Source organism: Oryctolagus cuniculus, chromosome 12, assembly GCF_051225735.1.
Source record: "Oryctolagus cuniculus isolate XC-2025 breed Fujian yellow rabbit chromosome 12, ASM5122573v1, whole genome shotgun sequence".
In the NCBI taxonomy this organism is placed as follows: domain Eukaryota; kingdom Metazoa; phylum Chordata; class Mammalia; order Lagomorpha; family Leporidae; genus Oryctolagus; species Oryctolagus cuniculus.
The window spans coordinates 51,778,267-51,800,702 of NC_142878.1; the positions used below are offsets into that span (position 1 = coordinate 51,778,267).

The 22,436-nt window shown below is 49.9% G+C and overlaps 1 protein-coding gene across 5 annotated transcripts; it reads right to left on the bottom strand.

The window, feature by feature from the left end:
- Window positions 1-2,016: 2,016 nt before the first annotated feature.
- On the bottom strand, window positions 2,017-22,395 carry LOC100345355 (polyadenylate-binding protein 2). 5 transcript variants are annotated; one of them, XM_089309875.1, is made up of 10 exons: window positions 22,257-22,395; window positions 21,870-21,957; window positions 20,923-21,362; window positions 20,153-20,269; window positions 6,487-6,601; window positions 5,741-5,808; window positions 5,328-5,434; window positions 4,111-4,198; window positions 3,872-4,023; window positions 2,017-2,932 (listed from the first exon to the last, which is right to left on the bottom strand). In XM_089309875.1, exons 3-10 carry the CDS (start codon window positions 21,352-21,354, stop codon window positions 2,893-2,895), a joined length of 1,119 nt encoding a protein of 372 aa, XP_089166001.1. In that variant the 5' UTR covers window positions 21,355-21,362; window positions 21,870-21,957; window positions 22,257-22,395; the 3' UTR covers window positions 2,017-2,892. The 5 variants fall into 5 exon arrangements, with proteins under 5 accessions (XP_089166001.1, XP_069909975.1, XP_008267833.2 ...); XM_070053874.2 differs by lacking the exons at window positions 20,153-20,269; window positions 20,923-21,362; window positions 21,870-21,957; window positions 22,257-22,395 and adding an exon at window positions 7,433-7,550; XM_008269611.4 differs by lacking the exons at window positions 20,153-20,269; window positions 20,923-21,362; window positions 21,870-21,957; window positions 22,257-22,395 and adding an exon at window positions 6,951-7,309.
- Between the last annotated feature and the right edge of the window lie 41 nt (window positions 22,396-22,436).

Genomic DNA, 22,436 nt, shown 5'->3' on the forward strand with positions numbered 1-22,436 from the left:
TATGGGATGCTGGTGCTTCAGGCCAGAGCTTTAACCCGCTGTGCCACAAATCTTTCATTTTTTTTTTTTTTTAAGATTTATTTATTTGGATGTGTTACAAAGATCTTCCATCCACTGGTTCACTCCCCAGATGGCCACAATAGCTAGTGCTGCACCAGGCCGAAGATAAAACCCAGGAGCTTTTTCTGGGTCTCCTACATGGCTGGCAGGAACCTCAGCATTTGGGCCATTTTCCATCGTTTAAATGGAGCTGCTGGGACACAAACCCACACCCATATGATATACCCGCATGGCAGGAGGGGCCTTATTGGCTACGCGGCAACAAGGATCTTTTAGAGCTAGCCATTTAGTGCCCCCTGGTGGATTTTACCAGCATTTACCCACTCCATAGAGATCACTTGTTATTCTAGTTGTACCGTTAGGAAGAGATTGACCTCAAATGCTTAACCAATCACATCATAATAAATATCAAGTGCTTAGCACTGCTAAGAGAATTCAGAATACAATGCAGCTTGGAAAATGTGCTAAAGCTTCCTAGATAGTCAAGCCATTTCTTTAACCGTCTACGTAAGGGAACTGCATTGAGTTCCCAGCTCCTGGCTTCAGCCTGGCCCAGTCCTAGTCTTTCAATTTTTTTAATACTTTTTTTAATATTTACTTGAAAAGCAGAGTTAGAGTGGCAGAGGGATAGAGAGCAAGAGTCTTCACCTGCTGGTTCACTTCCCAGATGGCCGCAACAGCTGGAGCTGCGCCAGCCCGAAGCCAGGAGCTTCCTCCGGGTCTCCCATAAGTGCTTGAGCCCCTGTTTTTCTGGGCCATAGTAGAGAGCTGGAATGGAAGTGGAGTGGCCGAGACTCAAATTGGCATCCATATGGGACGCTAGCACAGCAGGCGGCGGCTTTACCCACTGTACCATAGTGCTAGCCCCTCAAAGACTTTTTTTCAAACAGTATGCAACTATGGGGCCAGCGCTGTGGTATAGTGGGCTAAGCCTCCTGCAGTGCAGACATCCCATATGGGCAAGGGTTCTAGTCCTGGCTGCTCCTTTTCCGATCCAGCTCTCTGCTACAGCCTGGGATAGCGGTGGAGAATGGCCTAAGTGTTTGGGCCCCTGCACCCAAGTGGGAGACCCGGAGGAAGCTCCTGGATCCTGATTGGCGCAGCTCTGGCCATTGTGGCCATTTGGTGAGTGAAGCAGTGGATGGAAAATCTGTCTATAACTCTACCTCTCAAATAAATCTTCAAAAAAAAAAAAAAAATCAGGCTACTAAGATGGCCAAATTGACAACAAAACCTACAGACCCAAAAGCACCGAAAGCCAGTTGTGAGGTTGACATGGCACGGCAGGTTAAGCCCCTACCTGTTGTGATGCCTGTTGCTCTACTCCCTCCCTGCTAATGCACCCGGGAAAGCAGCAGATGGTGGCCCAGGTCCTTGGGCCCCTGCCATCCTTCTGCCTGGCCCACCCCTGGAGTTGCAGCCATTTGGGGAGTGAACCAGCGGATGATCTTTCCCTCTCTGTAACTGCCTTTCAAACAGAACCTTAAAGCCAGTTGTGAGGCCATAATTAACACAATCCCCAAAGTTAGCATATTAGAAGTGGTCACTGCAAGGATGGACAGAATGCTGTTTCCAATCTTGTCAGCTGTTCAGGCTTTCCTATTTCTTGAGCACATTTAGTTATGCCAGAAAGGTTACCCAGATCCTAGTCTATCAATCTACAGTTGCTGACTATAGATTACATAGTTTACTTGTCCATAAATTTTATCAGGAGCACAAACAGAAGCACCATGAGTTTATTCTAATCAGGCTATTATTTACTATGCAGAAAACCCATCCTCCTCAACTACACACATAATGTTCTTGTATGCTGTAACTGAACTCCTACTCCTGAATTTTTACAAGTGGGAACTTACCCTCCCTAACACCAGTACCTCCACAAAGTACAATTCACAGCCATCTGCAATCTAAGCCGATAGGAAGATAAATAATCTTTACACCTAAAATGCCAAACAATTTTTTATTTTCAAAAACAACTTTATTCATGACACATATTAAAAAAAAATTCCCACCCCCTGGAAATGAGCTAAAAAAATAAACAAAAATCCACCTCCCACCTCCCTGTTCCCACTTCCTCCCATTCCCTCCAAATAAAAGGGAAAAAAAGGCAAAGGAAAAACAAAACAAAACAAAACAAAAAAACAGAAAAACAAAAAAACACCCCAAACCCCCCCAAAACAAGGTAGTGCATTTCCCCAGGGGAGAGGGGAATTTACACTGGAGCCGCTGGGAGCGGAACGGAGATCTTCCGGCTACAGAAACCTGCAAAGAAAGACACTCAAAACAGAAAAAGAAACACAAAAGGAAACAAAATAGATCACCAGGCAATCTGCAGGGGCAGGGAGCCGGAAAAAGAAGGGTGGGGTGGGCGGCAGATCTGGCAGGACAGGAGCAGGCAGGAGGGGACTGTGAGAGGCAGGAGGAGATGGAGGGAAGGTCACAAGCGGAACAGTTTGGTGTCCTTCCAGAGCCCTGGGTAAAAAGACCCTCCCACCACCCTTGCCCACCTACCCTTGAGCAGCCCCCAAGGGGGTGGAGTGGGGCAGGGAAACACGGGGAGCAGCTTGCGCAGTTGAGACGTGTCCATGGCGAATCCCCAGAGTGAATGAGCAGCCCCTGCCCCACTCCCTGGGCCTTCCCCTACTCCCCAAAGCAGGCCCTCCTCAGCAGTTAGTTATAGGATTCTCCCCCCTTCCACAGTATATCTTTTTTTTTAAAAAATATTTTTTTTTCCATCAAGGTCATCTTCTGTTTTTCTTTTTTTTTTTTAATTCTTTTTTTTTTCCTTCTTTCCTCTTTTTTTCCTCTCTCTCCTCCTAATACACACTTTTTTTAGTAAGGGGAATACCATGATGTCGCTCTAGCCCGGCCCCTGGAAGAAAGAAGGAGAGTTAGGTGTTAACATGACCACTAGACAGCTCAGTGCAAGTCCCTCCCCACAGGCCCGTGCCCCAGTTATTGTGAAGGGAAGGGGGAAAAGCAGCTTCCAGTGTCCTACAACTGACCCCATATAACAGAGACAGTTCCACCTAGTGAGGGGGGAGGGGCAGGGGATTCAGAGTTCTCTGCCAACAGTGGCAATGCAGAAGTGCACCTGAGATACAGAAGCTAGGATAGGAAAAGGACCTGCTGTTTATCCAGGTTCCAGCTCTCCAACAGCTCTTAACCCTAGGCCCTCACCAACAGATCCTCCCAAACTCCTAGGAGCAGATAATAGGTAGATCTTATGAAAAGCCAAGGTTATATCATGTGCCTTACCTGCCTATTTAAACATTATGAGACAGAAAGTAAAGCAAAGCAACATGGGCACCACGCCAGGCCCCGAGAGAAAGTTAAAACTTCGGAGTGGCTCAATTAGAGTAAATATCCCAAAATCCTCCATGGCCATCAGGGAGGATCAAGAGCCTCTGATATTCTTCCAAGGGAGGTCCAAGCTTCAATCCCGCCCCTAATTGTGGGAAAAGTAGCAATCTCCTCACAGGGCTCTCACTGCCCTGAGGCCCTGTTCCTCTTGACTTTCTGTGCAAACATTTCACTGCCACCAACTCAGGAGAAAAAAAGGGCTGGGAGAGGTAGCATCTCTCAGAACAGGTGGAGAGATCTAGCCCTTGTCACTCCCACTCCAGAAAAAGATGACAAGATTGGCCTCCTGGCCTGGCCTGCAACTACCTTCCTCACCCTGCACAGGCAGGAGACCAAGTCTCTGGAGACCAAGGGCAGGGGATGGGAGGGAGGCTCCTCAGATCAGGAGAGAAGGAAGCATACAGGGCTCATGGGAGGCGGGGGAGAGGAGCAGCCCATCTATCCTGACCTGTAGATGCGACCCCGGGGCCTGCTGTTAAAACCACTGTAGAATCTAGAGCGGGAACTGTTGTAGTTGGTGGTCCTGGCACGGTAGCGGGCACGTGGGAAACCCCGGTCTGTTGTGCTGATGCCTGGTCTGTTGGTTCGTTTTGGAATCACCTGAGAGTAAGGGATATGCAACAGAAAGCCTCAGAATCTACGTGGCGAGTTTACACAGAATGACAATAGCAAGAGCATGGGGCTTACCTTGATTTGTCTTCCTCTAAATAGGGACTCATCTAAGGCCAGGGAAGTTCTCACTGACTCTTTGTCTGAGAACTCTATATACGCAAACCTGAAAAAAGTGATGTCACTTTATTTTCTTCTATAGGTTGCAAACAGCTCCTAGGTCAAACCCACCCTTCAGACATGCTTTGTTTGGGTACACTGTATTTACATTTAAGTTATCTGTCAATTTTTAAATGGAATATTTTAATCAAAAGTTCCCAGCTACTCTTGGGAAATAGGCCAGATAAGGTCTGGATTTACATGTGGCTGTAACCAAGGAAAAGCTGCCCCTCCTCCTCTAGTTTTTGAGATCCCACCCACACGGGCCTTCACCTTCATCTGTCTACTCTCTGAAGGCATTTACGGGAAACCCCTGACACACCAACACTTGCGCCTATCTCACAAATCAAAGGCTACCTGTTCTGGGGTAGGCATTGTGGCCCAGTAGGTTAAACACCACTTGGGATGCCAGCATCCCATACCAGAATGTTAGTTCAAGTCTTCGCTACTCCACTTCCAATCCAACTCCCTACTAATGCACCTGACAACATCTCAGCAAATGATGGCTCAAGAACTTTAGTCCCTGCCACACATGTGGGAAACCCAGATGCAATTCCTTGATCCTAGCTTTGGCTTCACCCCGCCCCAGCCACTACAGCCACTGAGGAATGAACCAGCAGATGGCAGATGGACCAGTCTGTGTGTGTATGTGTGTGTCTTCCTGTCACTGCCTTTCAAATAAATAAATGTATTTTTTTTTTAAAAGTCACAGAACATTTTCAAAAAACAATAAATTGTGTTCTGTATTGAGCAGTAAAATTTCTTGTTGTTAAGAGGGTCTCTTTTTCTCCACCTAAAGACTTATCTGAAAGGCAGAGCGAGACAGCGCTTCCATCTGCTGGTTCACTCTCCAAATGACCACAACAGCCAAGGCTGAGTCAGGCCAAAGCCAGGAGCTTGAACCCATTTGGGTTTCCCACATGGGTGGCAGCAGCCCAAGCACTTGGGCCATCTTCCATTGTCTTCCTAGGCACCTTAGCAGGAAGCTGGATCGGAAGTGGAGCAGCCAGGATTGGAATGGACACTTCAATATGGGATGCTGGTGGCGTCACAAGCTGCCGCTTAACCTAAAGCACTACAACACTGACCCCTAATTGGCTTCTAAACTATGACAACCTCCTCCTCCCCCTACTTACCCTTTGGGATGGCCACTGAACTTGTCACAGAGTATCGTCACACGGTTGACTGAACCACAGCCATGAAAGTGAGCTTCGAGCTCTTCTGCGGTTGCACCATAGTCCACCTGAGGGAAGGGGGCACATTTCACAGGTACTGGGCAAACTCCTGTCTCCACAGGTACCCCACTCATACTGACCTCGGTCACCTATATACACCAAGGCACATTACATCTGGTCCTGTAAGAAACTAATGCTTCTTCCTCCCAACCCCACGGCCTTTGCTGAAGGCTCCATCCATTACCTTCTACATCCTTCCCAATCTACTCCCACACCCCAGACCACCACTTATCCCAGAGATGTGCCTTTCCAGATTAAATAACTCCCCAAAGAAAGAACTATGCCCCATCTCCAACCAGAGCCCCAACGCATACATTGCCAACATAGATGGAACGGGCGTCAGCCTCCATCCTCTCCTCAATAGACATGATCACTGGGCCAGCTGTGAGGAAGAAAGTGAGAAAGTCTAAACCGTGCGTCCTCACTGGTCTAACACACACACTTCCACCATGGGCACCACCACTAAATAGAAGCCCAACAGTGAAGACAAAGGTTTCGGTCTGTTTGGTTCCCTGCAGCTCTCATTATCTACCACACAGTAGGTGTGCATTAAAGATTTGACAAATTAAGAATTTAATACAACCTTAAGAATCTTAGATAACAGGATAGGAGTCTCCCCACCAAGCCAAGTCCCTAGTGAACAGCTGCCGTTGAAACGCCTTGCACAGCAAGCAAATCAAATGGGCAGAGACTTGACTTTTCCATTGAAAAGCGGAAGACCCCTGAGCTGAGCAGTTTCTGAGAGGGGCTAACTGAAAAGGTAGGTCTGAAGGTCAAATGCCAGCTGGAAACCTCCAGAAAGACAGGGGCAGACTAAGAACAAAGAACACCACATTTACAGTGAGGACAAAGGGAGGCACAGAATACCACCACCAAAACACAGGTTTCGTCTCCCAAAGGTCAAGAGAACACAATGGACTATGACCGCAGCACCTGCCTAGAAACTGCTCAGCCAGGCAGCTTCAGGGTCCCGCGCCTCTGAAGCCGCGTTCTCCGTGCTCCCCACGACCCCCCCAACCCGGCGACCCCAGGCTGCACGTGCACTCGCCAGATGACTCACCATTGCCTGGAGGTGGACTCATATTCATCTGCTTCTCTACCTCGTTCTGCAGCTCTTTTAGCTTCTCAGCTTCCTCCTCCATCTCCCTGACTCGGGCTTTGATCGCTTCCAGCTCCTACAACGAGTGGGGAAGGTATGCAGAAGACCTTAAGGGGAATTACCGCAGGGGCTGTGCCCGGCGCTCGCTCGGCGCGTGGCTTCAGCCGTACTCGGCCATTTCCTCTGCCTCACGCGAGGATCACGACGAAGAAAACCAAACTACCTTCTCTAGGAACACCAGGCACCCATGACGCCCGAATCGACCCGGCCCGGTCCTTTGACACGACCGAGGACCCGTCCCCGGGCCAGCCCCAGCCACGTTATTCCCCGCCCAACCCCACCCCCCGCCTGCCTCCCGCTCGCCGGAGCTCTGGGCCTCCCGCGATCCGGCCCGCCGGCCTGCTCGCTCGCCCTCCTTCCCTCACCGGGTCCTCAATGGCGCTGTCCCCCGGGTCACCCTCGACCAGTCCCGGCTCCTCCTCCTCCTCCTGGTTGCCGGGGGCTCCCGAGCCAGGCCCAGGGCCCGGAGTTCCCGGGGGTGCGCGGGGCCGGGGCGGCTCCTCTTCGGGCTCGGGCTCTGGCAGCAGCTCCCCAGGCTCCAGTTCCTCAGACTCCAGGCCGTTCCCGTAGTCCCCTGCGCCCCCCGGGGCCCCCTCCCCGGCCTCCCCACCGGCCCCGGGCACAAGATGGCGCCGCCGCCCCGGCCCGGAGCCCCGACCGCCCGCAGCCCCCGCTGCTGCTGCCGCCGCCGCCGCCGCCGCCATCGCCGCTCAGACTGGGGCCCGCCGCCCGGCGATTGGAGAACTGCGCCGGCCACGCCGAGGGTTCATTAGTCAAGCATCCTGCCCGTCACCACGAGCTAGGACTCCATTGGGGAAGATTACTTGACAATCAAATAAGACCCCACCTCCAAGGCGGGGCCCTGCGCCAAATCTTCAAATCCTGGTAGGAGAAATGTCCGTCAATCAACACACGTCCCACCTCCTCTGGAGTCCTTAGGTAACAATACCATCAAGCTGTGACGACATTCCTGCTTCTCCCCCGCCTACGGGCGGGCCCACGAAGTATAGGACGCTCTGTGATTGGCCCCTGGCTAGGCGACTTGAAAGGACCAATCTTTTAATCGCCTTACTGCATTGGCCCAGTCTCAGATACCGATTGACTCGCGAGATTCGAAGGGCAGACGCCCGTTCCGTGACAGATGAACCTTGCCCTGAAACGTATTGATGGGCTTAAAGCTAAGGAAACCCGGGGTCACATGACTAATCTGTCCTTAGGGGGCCGCCATCTTGATACTGCTGCCCAGCTGATGAGCTGATGGAAAGCTGGGGGCTGAAACGGCGGCGATTTCTGGAAACTGGTCTCCTGACCAGAAAAACGCCAGGAAGGATGTTGCTGCGGAAACGGAGGTTCTGAGTAGAGCGCTCCACGAGGGAGCTGACTTTTGTCATCCATAGTATTAGCACCACTCTCCACCAGATGCCCTAAACCAGAAATTAGGGAAGAATTTTCACTCCACAGCTACCAGTCACGAGTAGTTCTTGCTTGACCCGTTTCTTCCCTTGCCTCAACTGTTAGCCCCGTTGCCTACAGGCTCTATTGGCTTCCAGGGTCACTCCTCTGTTATCTGCACCACCCGCACAGTGGTCTGGGTGTGTTGGCCGGATAGTCTCAAAAACTCTTCAGCCTGGCCTAAGGCGGCCCAGGACTTGACTCCTTTGTGAATGTTGTCTCCACTTTCCTCATTCCAGTGCGTGTGCCTGCATCTAGCTTGCCTGCGTACCTGCAGTCCCTCTTCAACCACACCGCCAAGCTTTCCTTTCCCTGTCAAGACAAGCAGGCCTTCCTCACTGTGAGCCTACGGCTTTCTGTTCTAACTATGATGTGAGACTCCTCTGTTGTCTGTACTGCCAGCACAGTGATCTGCGTGTGTTGGCCAGATAGTCTCAAAAACTCTTTAGCATGGCCTAAGGCGGCCCAGGACCTAACTATGATGTGAACGCCTGCTGATGAGTCACTGGATCTTATTTATCTTCACACCTCCACCGTGTATGCTTAGCACATAGTGTCACATGGTGTGTTTGTTGACTGATAGATGCATTGATTGGATATCCTGTTATCACCATCTTCAGCACTTTCCACCCTCTAGCTCTCCTTCAGACCCTAAAGGAGTCCCCTCTCTTCCAGGTTTCCACCGCAACCGCTGCCCCCGTAACATAAATGAGACTTGGTCCTGGAAGACACGACTGACACGTGTTAGCGGCGACCCTACACATTTATTAAGAAAGGAATGGCAGTGCTAAACTTGCAAGAGAACATTTTTGTAGACACACCAAACTAGGTTTGAGAGCCAGATTCACAGGAGCCCAACCAATAAGTAAAACAAGCACAGTTAAGGCAAGGAGATTTAAAAAAGAGATCCTATTGACAAACCAGTCAAAGGTGCCTCATTATACCCAAGTCTTCCCATCACTCCCACTTTATCTTGCAATTCCTTACCTCAGATACCGGGGAAGCTGGAGCAGAGTCATAGTTGAAAATTTTTTTCAGCAAATTCATAATCCATTTCAGCTTCAGTGATCTGGGAGAACTAAAGTTGAGTATTGAAAGCAAGCTCTAAATAATTCAGATCTAGGACTGGTATAGCAGATTAAAGTGCCTCCTGCAATGCCAACATCTTATGTATGTGCCAGTTCAAGTCCTGGCTGCTCCACTACCAATCCAGCTCCCTATTAATGTGCCTGGGAAAGCAGCAGAGGATGGCCTAAGTGCTTGGGCCCCTGCACTCACATGGGAGACCCAGGTGGAGTTCCTGGTTCCTGGTTTCAGCCCAGCCCGGTCCTGGCTGTTGTGGCCATTTGAAGTGTGAACCAGCGGATAGAAGATGATTCTCTGTCTCTCCCTCTCTCCCTGGAACTCTGTCTTTCAAATAAGTAAATCTTTTAAAAAATAAAATAAATGAGTCAGATCCCTGGAAGAAAGGTCTTCTATATGGATCCTAACTTAACCATATTTGAGTGTTTCCTTTGTAGCTAATTTCATCAAGGCAGCTAAAGGAAATGTGATTTTAAAAAATGTCTTTGAATCTGACTTTTGTTGAGCACTTGATTTTCTAACAGGCACTGTTCATTATATCTCACTGAATCTCATAAAACATGATCAAGTAAATATTTACAACCATAACCTTTTTGAGGGAAGAAGAAAAGGGTTTAAAGAAGTAAAATAATTTGCCCAAGTCATTGAGCTAACTAGAAGTATGCAGGGAATTCAAGGGCAGTTGTCAAAGTTAGATCAAAATTAAGGTCTGCTTTAACACACCAAAATTACACAAATTATGTATGTATGACACTGACTACTGGAATAAGACTAAATTCCAACAAGAGACAAAAGTTTAAGTGTCCTATATGCAAAGATCATAACCTATTGAAAGGTTTATAGTGTGTGATAAACATACAAAAATAACTTGTCAGGCCAAAGAAATAGAATGTAAAATTATATACAAAGTATTACTACAAGTATGCACATCTGATTTTTAAAAAGAACAACTGGAGCATGGGGAGACAAAAAAAATAAAACAATGCAATCTATTTTATTTTTTGGTAATATGTGCCAAAAGCATTTAAAATGTTGGGATTCTTAACCCAATAATCCTATTTGTTATAATCCCTTCTAAATAATCTATTCTAAATAAGTAAGGGGAGGGGCCAGCGCTGTGTTGTAGCGGGTGAAGCTGCCTCCTGGGGCGCTGGTTCGAGTCTTGGCTGCCCCACTTCCCATCCAGCTCTCTGCTATGGCCTGGGAAAGCAGTAGAAGATGGCCCAAGTCTTTGTGCCCCTGCACCCCGTAAAGACCCAGAAGAAGCTTTTGGCTCCTGGCTTCAGATCCACACTGCTCCAGCTATTGCGGTCATCTGGGAAGTGAACCAGTAGATGGAAGACCCCTTTACCTCTACTTCTCTCTTTGTGTAACTCTTTCAAATAAAAAATAAATCTTAAAAAAAAAAAAGTAAAGGACTGGCTACTCTGTCTCCAACCCAACTTTCTGCTAATGTGCCTGGGAAGACAGTAGAAGATGGCCCTGGGCCCCTGCCATCCATTTGGGAGACCTGGATCGAGGTTCTGGCTTCTGGCTTCAGTCTGTCCCAGCTCTGGCTGTTTGCATCCATTTGCAGAGAAACCAGCAGATGGAAGATTTCCCTTACTCTGTCTCTGTCTGTTGCTCTGCCTTTCAAATAAACAACCAATAAAATAAAATAGTAATCTAAAAAGTGAATATGGGCTGGCGTTGTGGTGCAGTGGGTTAATGCCCTGGCCTGAAGCGCTGGCATCCCATATGGGCGCCGGTTTGAGACCCGGCTGCTCCACTTCTGATCCAGTTCTCTGCTATGCCTGGGAAACCAGTAGTAGATGGCCCAAGTCTTTGGACCCCTGCTCCCTCGTGGGAGACCAGAGGAGGCTCCTGGCTCCTGGCTTCTGATCAGCACAGCTCCAGCCATCGCAGCCAATTGGGGAGTGAACTATCAGATGGAAGACCTCTCTTTCTCTCTCTCTCTCTCTCTCTCTCTTTGCCTCTCCTCTCTCTGTGTAACTCTTTCAAATAAATAAATCTTTAAAAAAAACTTAAAAAATAAAAAGTGAATAAACATTTTTGTTAAAGATGTTTTTTAAAGTGAAAAAAATAAACAACTTAAATGTACAAGTGGGCTTTCAAATTATTATACATGTGAAATTTTATGCAGTTACGCTTTCAAAATGTTTTAAAGACAAAAAATGCTTGCAATATAATGGTAAGCATAATTGGTGGCATACAAAATTCTATATACAATATGACCATAAAATAAAAGCATACATAAAACACTGGAAAGAAATATGCCAAGCTGTTAACAGGAGTTCTTTCTGTGTAGTAGGGTTATGGTTTTCTTTTCTACACTTATGTTAAAAAATCATTCCAGTTTTCAAACTTTCAGTTTGAACTTAGCAGTCATGATTACTTTTATCAAAGAAGCAAACATGCTTAAAAGGATGTTTGAATGGTGTTTTATAAAGTCAGAGCCTTTCTGTATATAAACATAATTGAAAATGAATCTTGATGTGAATGGAAGGGGAGAGGGAGCGGGAGATGGGAGGGTTGTGGGTGGGAGGGAAGTTATGGGGGGGAAAAAGCCATTGTAATCCATAAACTGTACTTTGGAAATTTATATTTACTAAATAAAAGTTAAAAAAAAATAAATAAAGTCAGATCCTACTACATGGTAAAAGGCAGGGATATCATCTTAATTATATTTGTATTCTCTTAACTTATCACTCCATAAACACTAACTGAATGGTTTTTTTTTTTTTTAAGATTTATTTATTTATTTACTTGAAAGGCAAAGTTACAGAGGCAAGGCAGAGGCAGAGAGAGGTCTTCCATCTGCTGATTCACTCCCCAGTTGGCCAGAACAGCCAGAGCTGAGCTGATCCAAAGCCAGGAGCCTGGAGCTTCTTCCAGGCCTCCCACGCAGGTGCAGGGGCCCAAGGACTTGAGCCATCTTCTACTGTTTCCCAGGCCATAGCAGAGAGCTGGATCAGAACTGGAGCATCCAGGATTTGAACCGGTGCCCATATGGGCTCCCAGTACTGCAGGTGGCGGCTTTACCCAATATACCACAGAGCCGGCCCTTGAATGGTCTTATTTAATATCTTGCCTATTTTGTAGACAATACAAAAGAGAAGATTTCTCCTCTGAGAACAAACTTTTTAAATCATTTCTTTGTCCACTTGAAAGGCAGGGCGACAGAGAGCACTTCCAGCAGCTGATCCATTTCCCAAATGCCCACAAGCAGTGAGGTCTGAGCCAGGCCCTAGTGAGGCCAAAGCTAGGAGCCTAGAACTATATCCAGGTCTCTCAAGCGGCTGGCAGGGACCCAAGTACTGAGCCATCATCTGTTGCCTCCCAGGGTGCATCAGCAGGAAGCTGGATCACCAGCAGAGCAGCCAGGACTCCAACTGTTACTCCCATATGTGATGTGGGTGTGCCAAGCAGTGACTTATTACCAACCCCAGTGCACAACAATGGCACCTGAGAAACAAATTAGTGTGGGATTGTCTGAGCTTCACCATTACAAGTATAAATAGAGAACCATGGAGTTTGAGAAAAGCTGAAACTCCTATGATACTGCACCCCAGAAGTGGGCAAAATGCAAAGTTGAGAAAAGGAAAATTAAGCAGTAGAAATGTCTGAGGCACCTCCAGTTCTGTCCAGAGGGACATTTTCTCAGTAGACAACAGACATAGTTGGGTTCTTTATAACTCCTGCTTTGCAATGTTTATAGACTGCAATAATTCTCTGATCTAGACCTACACCATGTAACATGGTAGTCATTGGTTATAAATGGCTGTTGAGCACTGGAAATGTGACCAGTCCAGTCTGAGACATGCTGGAAGTATAAAATACACATCAAATTTTGAAGACTCAGAAGGAGAAAGAGAATGTGAAATAACATATTAGTAACTGTTTAATATTAATTAAATTTTGAAATAGAGTTTTTTATATAATGGACTAAGTAAATATTATTAACATTAATTTTGGAATGGGGGTTTAGTGATTAAGAATAGTTTCACCTGTGGCCCACATCAAGTGTCCAGGTTCAATTCCTGGCCCCTGACCCCAGCTTCCCGCCACTGCAGAGCCTGGGAGGCAGCTGCGATGGCTCAGGCCGTTGGGTTCCTGCCACTGATGTGTGAGATCTAGATGGAGTTTGCCAGGCCTAACCCCAGCCACTGCAGGCATTTGGGGCGTGAACAGCATATGAGCTTTCTCTTTCTGTTTCTGTCTCTCAACACAATTAAAAATAATATAGGATTAGTTTTCCCTGTTCTTTTTGCTTTTTTAATGGAGTTAACTAGGAAATGGAAAGCTTCATGGCGGCTTGCAGTACATTTCTGTTCGAGCCTTTTCTATTTACTTACCTCAGTTTTGGAGCAGATCCCAATTATCTTCCACTGTAGCTCCCTCAGTCTGCCCTGGCATGGCAGTGGGGTAGCCATTTAAATGCAAAGGAGGCTCAGCTGGGTTGCTTCATTGCCAATCTTCTTGAGTAACTTTTTAAAAGCTTTATTCCTGAAACACTTGTTTTAACAAATTGTACCAGAAATATGTATTCATGATCCAAAAAAATCAGAAGATATTGACAAAAGAAGAACAAAATCAAATCTCCCTTAAAATCTACCACCCGGAAATAATCCCTGATGATACGTGAGCATACAGCATTCCTGAAATTTTGAATTGCAAATATAGAGAAAGGCACAGAGAAACATATATTTTAGCAAAATGGGCTTGAATTATTTTTTTACTCAATAAAATACAAAAATATCACTTTGTGTCAATATTTTTCCTATTTTATTTTTCACAGTTTTACTCAAAAGTGACCCGAATGGGTGGATGTTGTGGCCCAGCAGGTTAAGCTGTTGCTCGGGGTGGCTGCATCTCATATTGGAATGCCTGGGATCAAGCCCACCTCTGCCCCTGCTTCTGATCCAGCTTCCTGCTAAGGTGCTTGGGAGGCAGCAGATACTGACCCAAGTATTTGGGTCCCTGACATTCACATGAGAGACTGGGATGGAGCTCCTGCTCCTGGCTTTAGCACAGAGGGTAAAGCCACCAACTAGGATGCCAGCATCTCATATGGATCAAGTCCTGGCTGCTCCTCTTCTGATCCAGCTCTCTGCTATGGCCTGGGAAGGCAGTGGATAATGGCCCAAGTGCTCAGGCCGCTGCACCTGCGTGGGAGACCCAGAAGAAGCTCTTGGTTTCAGCCTGGCCCAGCACTGGCAATTGCAGCCATTTGGAGAATGAACCAGTGGATGGAAGACTTCTCTCTCTGCAGCTCTACCTCTCAAATAAATAAAATCTTTTTTTAAAAAAAAGATTTATTTATTTATTTATTTGAAAGTCAGAGTTACACATAGAGAGGAGAGGCAGAGAGAGAGAGGCCTTCCATCCGCTGGTTCACTCCCCAATTGACCACAACAGCCGGAGCTTTGCTGATCTGAAGCCAGGAGCCAGAAGCCTCCTCCAGGTCTCCCACGCGGGTGCAGGGGCCCAAGGCCTTGGGCCATCTTCCACTGCTTTCCCAGGCCATAGCAGAGAGGGATATGGGATGCCGGTGCTTCAGGCCAGGGTGTTAACCCGCTGCACCACAGTGCTGGCCCCAATAAATAAATCTTTAAAAAATTAAAATAGAGCCAGCGCCGCGGCTCACTAGGCTAATCCTCCGCCTTGCGGCGCTGGCACACCGGGTTCTAGTCCCGGTCGGGGCGCCGGATTCTGTCCTGGTTGCCCCTCTTCCAGGCCAGCTCTCTGCTGTGGCCAGGGAGTGCAGTGGAGGATGGCCCAAGTACTTGGGCCCTGCACCCGCATGGGAGACCAGGAGAAGCACCTGGCTCCTGCCATTGGATCAGCGCGGTGCGCCGGCCGCAGCGTGCTGGCCGCGACGGCCATTGGAGGGTGAACTAACAGCAAAGGAAGACCTTTCTCTCTGTCTCTCTCTCTCACTGTCCACTCTACCTGTCCAAAAAAAAAAAAAAAAAAAAATTAAAATAGGGGCTGGCGCTGTGGCACAGAGGTAAAGCCACCACCTGTAGTGCCAGCATCCCCATATGGGCGCCGGTTTGTGTCCCAGCTGCTCCACTTCCAATCCAGCTCTCTGCTATGGCCTGGGAAAGCAGTGGAAGATGGCCCAAGGCCTTGGGCCCCTGCACCTACGTGGGAAACCTGGAAGCAGTTCTTTGCTCCTGGCTTTGGATTGGCACAGCTGCGGCTGTTGTGGCCAACTGGAGAGTGAACCAGCAGATAGAAGACCACTCTCTCTCTGCCTCTCCTCTCTGTGTGTAACTCTGACTTTCAAGTAAAATAAATACATCTTTAAAAAATTAAAATAAAATCTTTCCTGTGTCCATATTTAAGGCAGCCTTCAAGTTTTCAAAGGAACTGTTATTAAGTAAAAATACAGGATACCTACAATCCATCCATTTGCTAGCAGTTCTAACTACCTGTTGCCCAACTTTCTCAAAAGTGTCATTTGGAGAAACAGCCTTGGTGCAGAATGGTCTGCGGGAAACAAAACCCCCGTCCCTTTAGACAGGGTAAAGACCAGTCCCGCGTTCATGCAGAGAGAGGAGCTCAGGGCAGCATACTTGAGCTACACGTGAAGCACCCCAAGGAACAGGTGAGGACCCTCAATCCCAGGGCGGTGCAGATCTCAGCCTCACCTTGCTATCTGGTGCTACGGAGGGGTCGCCCATCGCACCACTCGGTGTCTCAGCAAAGCTGCCACGCTCTGCGCCCCTCGTGAGTAACAGACAGGCTCTTATAAAGCCCAAGAGCAGCGTGACTCGCACAGTGTTCTCCCCTCTGCTTTTGCTGCCAAGAAGCTCAGAGCTGAAACCATAGCCTTGCTTTAGTATCTGGGGATCCTACACATAGAATGCTTTAGAGTGCACTAATTTTCCTTTTACTGTCATCAACTATTAACAATCCAATTTCCCCTCGACTGGCTGCTGTTTTTGTTTTTTGTGTAGTACTGTAAGGTAATGCAAATGCTTGTTGGAAATAAGCAAAAAGCAATCAATCATTAAATTAACCTTACTGTGGTGGAGATAAATGCTCATCATTCCTGAAGATCTTAACTACTGCCCTCTAATCCCCCTTCCCTAGAAGTTCAGCAAACCACTCTCTGAAACATGGCTTCCTGGGGCTGGCACTGTGGTGCCATAGGCTGAGCGTCCGCCTGCGGCACTGGCATCCCATGTGAGCAACAGTTCGAGTCTCGGCTGTTCCACTTCCGATCCAGCTCTCTGCTGTGGTCTGGGAAAGCGGTGTAAGATGGCCCAGTCCTTGGGCCCCTGCACCCACATGGGAGACCCGGAAGAATCTCCTGGCTCCTGGCTTCAAATTGGTGCAGCTCCGGCCGTTGTGGCCATTTGGGGAGTGAACCAGCGGATGGAAGATTTCTCTCTTTCTCTGTCTCTCCCTCTGTAACTCTCCCTCTCAAATAAATAAATAAATCTTTTAAAAAGAAATACATCTTCCTCTGTAGATTTTTCTACAGGGAGGAATAGAAAGGCAACTATATTTCTCACAATGTAACACATAAACCCAAATATACTGATTTATTGTACTACATTGTAGAAAGACTAGCCGTTCCCACTTGAAATTTAAAATTAGGATCACTATTCCTGTCAGACATGATTTGTATATGGTCCTTAGAGTTACAGGGACGGATGGAATGTTCTTGGAGATTCCATCCGATTTAGCAGTTTGCATCAAAATGGCTGGAGCCATTTCTTAGGCAACCAGGAAAGGCAGCAGGGACTCCATTTTTGAAGTCTGGAGTAGGCATCATGAGATCAGGGAAAACTGGCCATTCCCACACACATGTCTGAGGTTGAACCACAACTGGGGACTTGATTGTTATCACACAAAGATTCTGGGTAGGCTTTCTTTGTTTTACTTTGTTCTTGTGGCAGGCCCGAAGCACCATCTACACAGCCCCCACCCCCGAAGCATGCTTGGGTTGGGACAGACAGAGCTCTTGTCTGGGCATTTGGCCAGGGTAGGGGTGGGGTGAGGAGGATGGGGGCTCAACTCTGATTTGTTGCTTTTTTTTTTTCTTTAAATTTTCTCAACACTTTCCCAATGCCCAGTTACTTTAGTTCTTGCCCTTCCAGGGTCAGGAGGAGATGACTGGATTCAGGAATGTTCAGGCCCCAGGCTGTGTCGTTAGAAGTCACAAACCCTGTTCAGTCCTTTTCTCATTAAACTTCTGGGCTTTATTTATTTATTTTTTTAATACGATCATTACATATTACACAAAAATAAAAGTCAAATGAACTTGGTATTTATAAATTATTAAATAAAAATACAGGAATATATCTTTATATTTATAGAGCTTTTTCTCTTCTTCTAAACTAACCAAATCTGTTCTCCTGCCGTCTGATGATTTAAAAAAGTAAAATAGTGTGTGTGTGCCCTAGAGTAAGTGGAGAGTGGGATCAGTCATCGCAGCACCCAGCGCCCTGCTCGCGTTCCTTCCCTGGCCTACGCAAAATCCCTATTTGTCCCTCCAGGCTCTGGAGAGCAAGAAAAACCCTCTTTATCTTTTTCATCTTTGAAAAAATGGCAATTACATTGATTTCCCTTATTAAAAAAAAAAAAGAAATGGATTTAAAAATGGGGAGCCATACTCAGCCTTCTTGGCCAAGAGCGAATCCCAAGCAACGATATGGCTCTAGACGAGTCCCTGGTTTTCCCTGACAGAAGTCTCTGGGGTTCCCATTGCCCTCACGCTAGGACGGGCAGGACGGGTCAAAACTGCCCGCTGTGGCCCCGCTCGGCCCCTGCTTCTGGGAATCCAGACCGAGCCCTCGGCCACTCCATCCACCCGCACATGAGGGCCTCGGAGCAGGACATTTTGGGTAACCTGACTGTGGTCCCTGCTGCTGCTGCTTGCTACAAGGTCCCCAGCGATGCGAAGGGGCTAGGCGTCCTGCAGTGGGGCAGGAGGGTCTGCCCCAAACCTGGGGGAGCACAGACTCTGATTTGGAACCCACGATCTAGCCAGTGGTTTTCCAACTTTCTTCTTTTCTTTCAGCAGCAAACCCCTTAATGCAAATAAAATCTTACCCTGAACCCCGATACGTAAGACAGCTACAAGGGGAGCTGTTCTGTTTGAGGGCAAATTGCACAGCCTGCTCAGCCCCCCCCCCCCCACCTCCTTGCTCTCCTCATGGACTCCTGAGGCAACCCCTAGGACACTTCAAGACTCTGCCAAGCAGTTTGAAAACCACTGGCCTAGTCTGTCCTGAGCAAGTCAGAGACCCCACCCCCACCCCACCCCACCTGCTCGCCACAGACCAGCTCTGAGCTTCTGGGACCAGCAGACTCACAACAGATCAAGTGGCACGTGCAGTCGACCACCTCCCCTAGAAACACCATTGAAAGTGCAGCCCTCAGAATCAAAAGTCTGGAGTAAACACCTGAGGCCGATTTGGTCCCACATTCTAGCGGGTACAACTCTGTCGCCACATTCTGGGACCAAGTGAGACTCTCCAAGATGAGTCAACCGTGGTCTAGCTAAGCCCCTCAGAGCTCAGGGTCACGGGCAGGGCTCTGATACACTGTGTCTGAAGCCAGCATTGGAGAGCAGCGATTCTAGCACCACCGAAAGTGCAGCAGTGAGGTCTGGCTCAGGGCATGCAGCTGGAGTGAATAGTTCCTTTCTCAAAAAGCCAAAAATAAAAAAATAAAAAACAAAAACAAAAACAAACAAACAAAACCCCTATAATCTGAATCTGTTCCCGAGGACTGGGACTTCTGAAGTGAGCATCCTCAGATCTGAGCTTCAGACAAGGAACACCCATGCAAATAGCCTGGCTTCCAGGAAAACAAACGCTTCTCGGTCCTGGTGGCTGCCCTAGAACCCACACACCTGGCCCTGCTCAAGCAGCAGCCACAGAGCCCACCACACAGACGAGGCCAGTCACCGAGTCCCTGTCACCCTCCTACCCACGGGGTTCAGAGCTGGAATGGCCCCCTTGAGGCGTCAGCAGTCCTGGTGAGACACAGCATGGGACCCAGACTGTATTCCAGATCAGCATTTCTGTCCAAATCCTCAGAAAGAAAAATCAGAGCCCCAATTTGGAGTTGAAATTTGGGTTCGGGGTCCCAGAGACAGAGACCACTACAGGCACTACTGTGCCCCAGAGAGAGGGGACAGTAGCAGGCAGGTCCAGCTACTGAAACCCTCCCCTCCCCCAGGCTCCACAGCCCTGCCCTTTGCTCAGAGCCCAGTGCGATGCACAACCAAGGGGGATGATGAAAGAACAAGGTCGGCTGCAGAGCTGCTCTCTCCTGCCCAGCCCGGCCAAGGACTTTCTGCAGAGACCAGTCAGAGCCTTCCCTCTGGATACAGTGTTTCTTCTCCCTTGGCCTTGAGACATCAGAACAAGAGGAGGGCGGAAAGGAGGACCAGAGGAGGGACTGAGAATTGCTTCCCCTCCGCCTGCCCCTTTCTTGCAAGAGGGAATGTTTTCTTCTTGAAGAATCCCACCACCATCAGAGGACACAAGCAAGCCCAGCGTGCACATGCGCACACGTGCACATGCACACACATGTCCAAGCAGCCCGGGATCCCAGCCACCTCTACCGGACACCTGAGAACCCGAAGCTTCCATTCCAAAGGGATGTGCCTGCTATGTTCCCCAAATGCCACTCATCCAATGGAGACACAACTCCTTAGACGAGTCTACTTTGCTCAGGGCTGCAAGCCAAGCTCCAGGTAGCTGCCTGTGTGCACACCTCCAGTATAATCCCTCCCAGCTCCCCTACCCTGGAATCACTCCATCTCCTGGCCCACGACCATCCCCAAACCTTCCCCACTGTCTCCAGCCCACGCTTCCATCTGCCCAGCCTCCTCAGCTCCCTCACGCACCATCCTGCCCCTGCCCATCCCACGTCGATCCATTCACCCCACTTCCTCCAAGGGTGTTTCTCGGTCCTGTTCCTGCTCTCTTGGCCCCCAGCCACACCTGGCCCCACCTGGCCCCGGACATTCTCATTTGCTAGCAAAAAAGGCCCCTACAGTTACCAGGGCCCCCAGTGCCACGGCCCCCGTCAGCACTGTCCTCACTGACGCCCAGGTCCCCTCCCGCAGACGCCGCGCCTCCTCCAGGGCCCGATCCCCGTACAGAGCTGTGAACTCCGCCTGTGGGAGAGAAGGGAAGTAGAAGAGAAAGAAGGAGAAAGGGGTGTCAGGAGAGGAAAGAATAGAGAGAAAAAGAGAGGAAGGGTTCCAGTTCCATCCACTGGGAGCACTCCCCCACACCCAGCTCCTCTCCGGCCAAAGCTCTGCCGACTGCAAGCCTCTCTGATCCACCCAAGAGCACCCCACCCCCACCCCCACTCCAGCCCAGCCCAGAGCGCCCGGCTCATTCGCCTTCGCTGCCTCAAGCAAACCCCATCTTTTCCTTGGTGAAAAATTCTGCTTGGACCTGGCATCCTGTGCCAAAGCTTGCCTGACTGTCCGTCCCGGACCCTCCCCGCCTCCCACACGACGTGGATTCGGGTCCTGACACCTCCTCCCTGCAGGCACTCCTTGGGTACTGTACGTTCCGTTCTCTGCTGGGGACCCAGAGCCACCCCCGCCCAGTGATTACTGCACAGCAGCCCTGGAGTATAGAAGCGTAATGTCCACCGTGAGGGCGTCTCTCGGTCTGATCCCACCCACGCGTGGAGACTCAGCCCCCATGCCTCCTTCCCGGCCCAGCTGCCCCAGCCTCCAGTGGGAGCCCCCATCTGCCCCCCGGGAGAACAGCTTTGCCAAGGAGTGTGTACAATAGCAATGGAGAAGCTCCTTACCCAGCCCCCGGTGCTGTGGATCCAGCCGGCCAGCTGCGTCTCCAGGTAGGTCACCATCCACTCCTGCACTTGTCCCACCAGGGGCTCCATCTCCTTGTTGACGCTCTCAGCACACAGTGCGGCCCCAAAGGCAAAGAAGGCCACCACGCGGCCCCAGTTGGGACCCCTTTGGAAAAGTTCATCGCAGACCTGGGTGAAGCTCTGCTGTGCTGAGCCTGGGGTCACATGCAACTGAGCGGCCAGGTCGGAGAAGTTTTGCCGGAAGCGGGTCTCGAACTCATCTCCGGCTGCCCGCATGGCTTGGTGCAGCGGGTTAGCTGCCGGGCCCTCTCCAGGGCCAGCCCCACAGACATAACCCTTCTGCCTCAGCTTGTAGCCTACAAAGTCGGCCACCAGAGCCCGTGTGTCTGGGGCTGAGGCTGGGGTCGCCATCCGGGCGGCTGTAAGAGGCAAGGATGAAAGACCGGCATGAATATCGGGAATATGTAGACAGAGGCTCAGAGGGACATCTCGGGCCTGGCCAACTCAGTGAGCCCAGGACGGGGACGAAGCAAATGTTCAGAGACCACTGTGGGGGGGCGGGTAGGGAGAGATGAGAGCAAGGGGCATTAAGTCATGGTGCTGGGCCAGGGCTCCAGGGACTGCTGGCCAGTACATTCATAAGGGCCAAATTATACATAAAGCAAGTCTATCCGACTTCAAAAATACTTTAGATTCTTTTCATAAGACAACACCAGTTCTATGTCACCCCCGCAACATCACCCCCCAACACACACACGGCCCGCCAGTACAAACCTTCCTGGCTAGGGTAAGGGGCTCAGGACCTCCCCAGAAGCAAGATGTGAGGATGTTGGCAGAGGCAGAAGATGGGGAGGAGGCAGGGGCTGAAGAGGAAGGCAGGAGAGGCAAAGGGCTGCCCGGGACAGGGCACGGAAAGGGAAACTCACCCAGCCTGGATGGCAGCGCTTAGGACCCAGCACCGGTGGCAAGGAGCCCCCAGCTGGGGCCTTTCATCCTCCCGGCCAGCGTGGCGCCCTGGAAAGGGGAGGGGGAGATCAGAAGCCGGCAGGGAAGGCCAGGGACCGCGGTCTGGCCTGGGAAGGGCAGGTGCTGCAGCTCCTGGGACTGGGCCCCGGCCTCCAGCTCGCCAGCTGTGTGGCCGAGTCCATGTTTAATGACTGTCCTCCGGGAAACCCAGGGCCAAGGGCTTCCTGCCGACACCAGCTCCAGTCCTGGCTCCCCCGAGGGCAGCCCAAAGGCCCAGCTCCTCCCTTACCCCCACCCTCAGCCTGTCTCCAACCCCGCCCGCCTGCCTGCCAGGTTGGGGATCTCACGGGTCAGGCCGCGGCCGGGATCCGGGCCGTTTCCTGGTGCAGGAGCTGGGAGGGAGGGAGAGAGGGAGGAAGGGAGGGAAGGAAGGAGGGAGGAGAAAGGGGGGTGGCAGGAAGGAGGGCCCGGCGCCGGGTGATGATGGGGCCCAGAGATGCGTCCAGAGAGAGGGGCGGGGCCGGGAC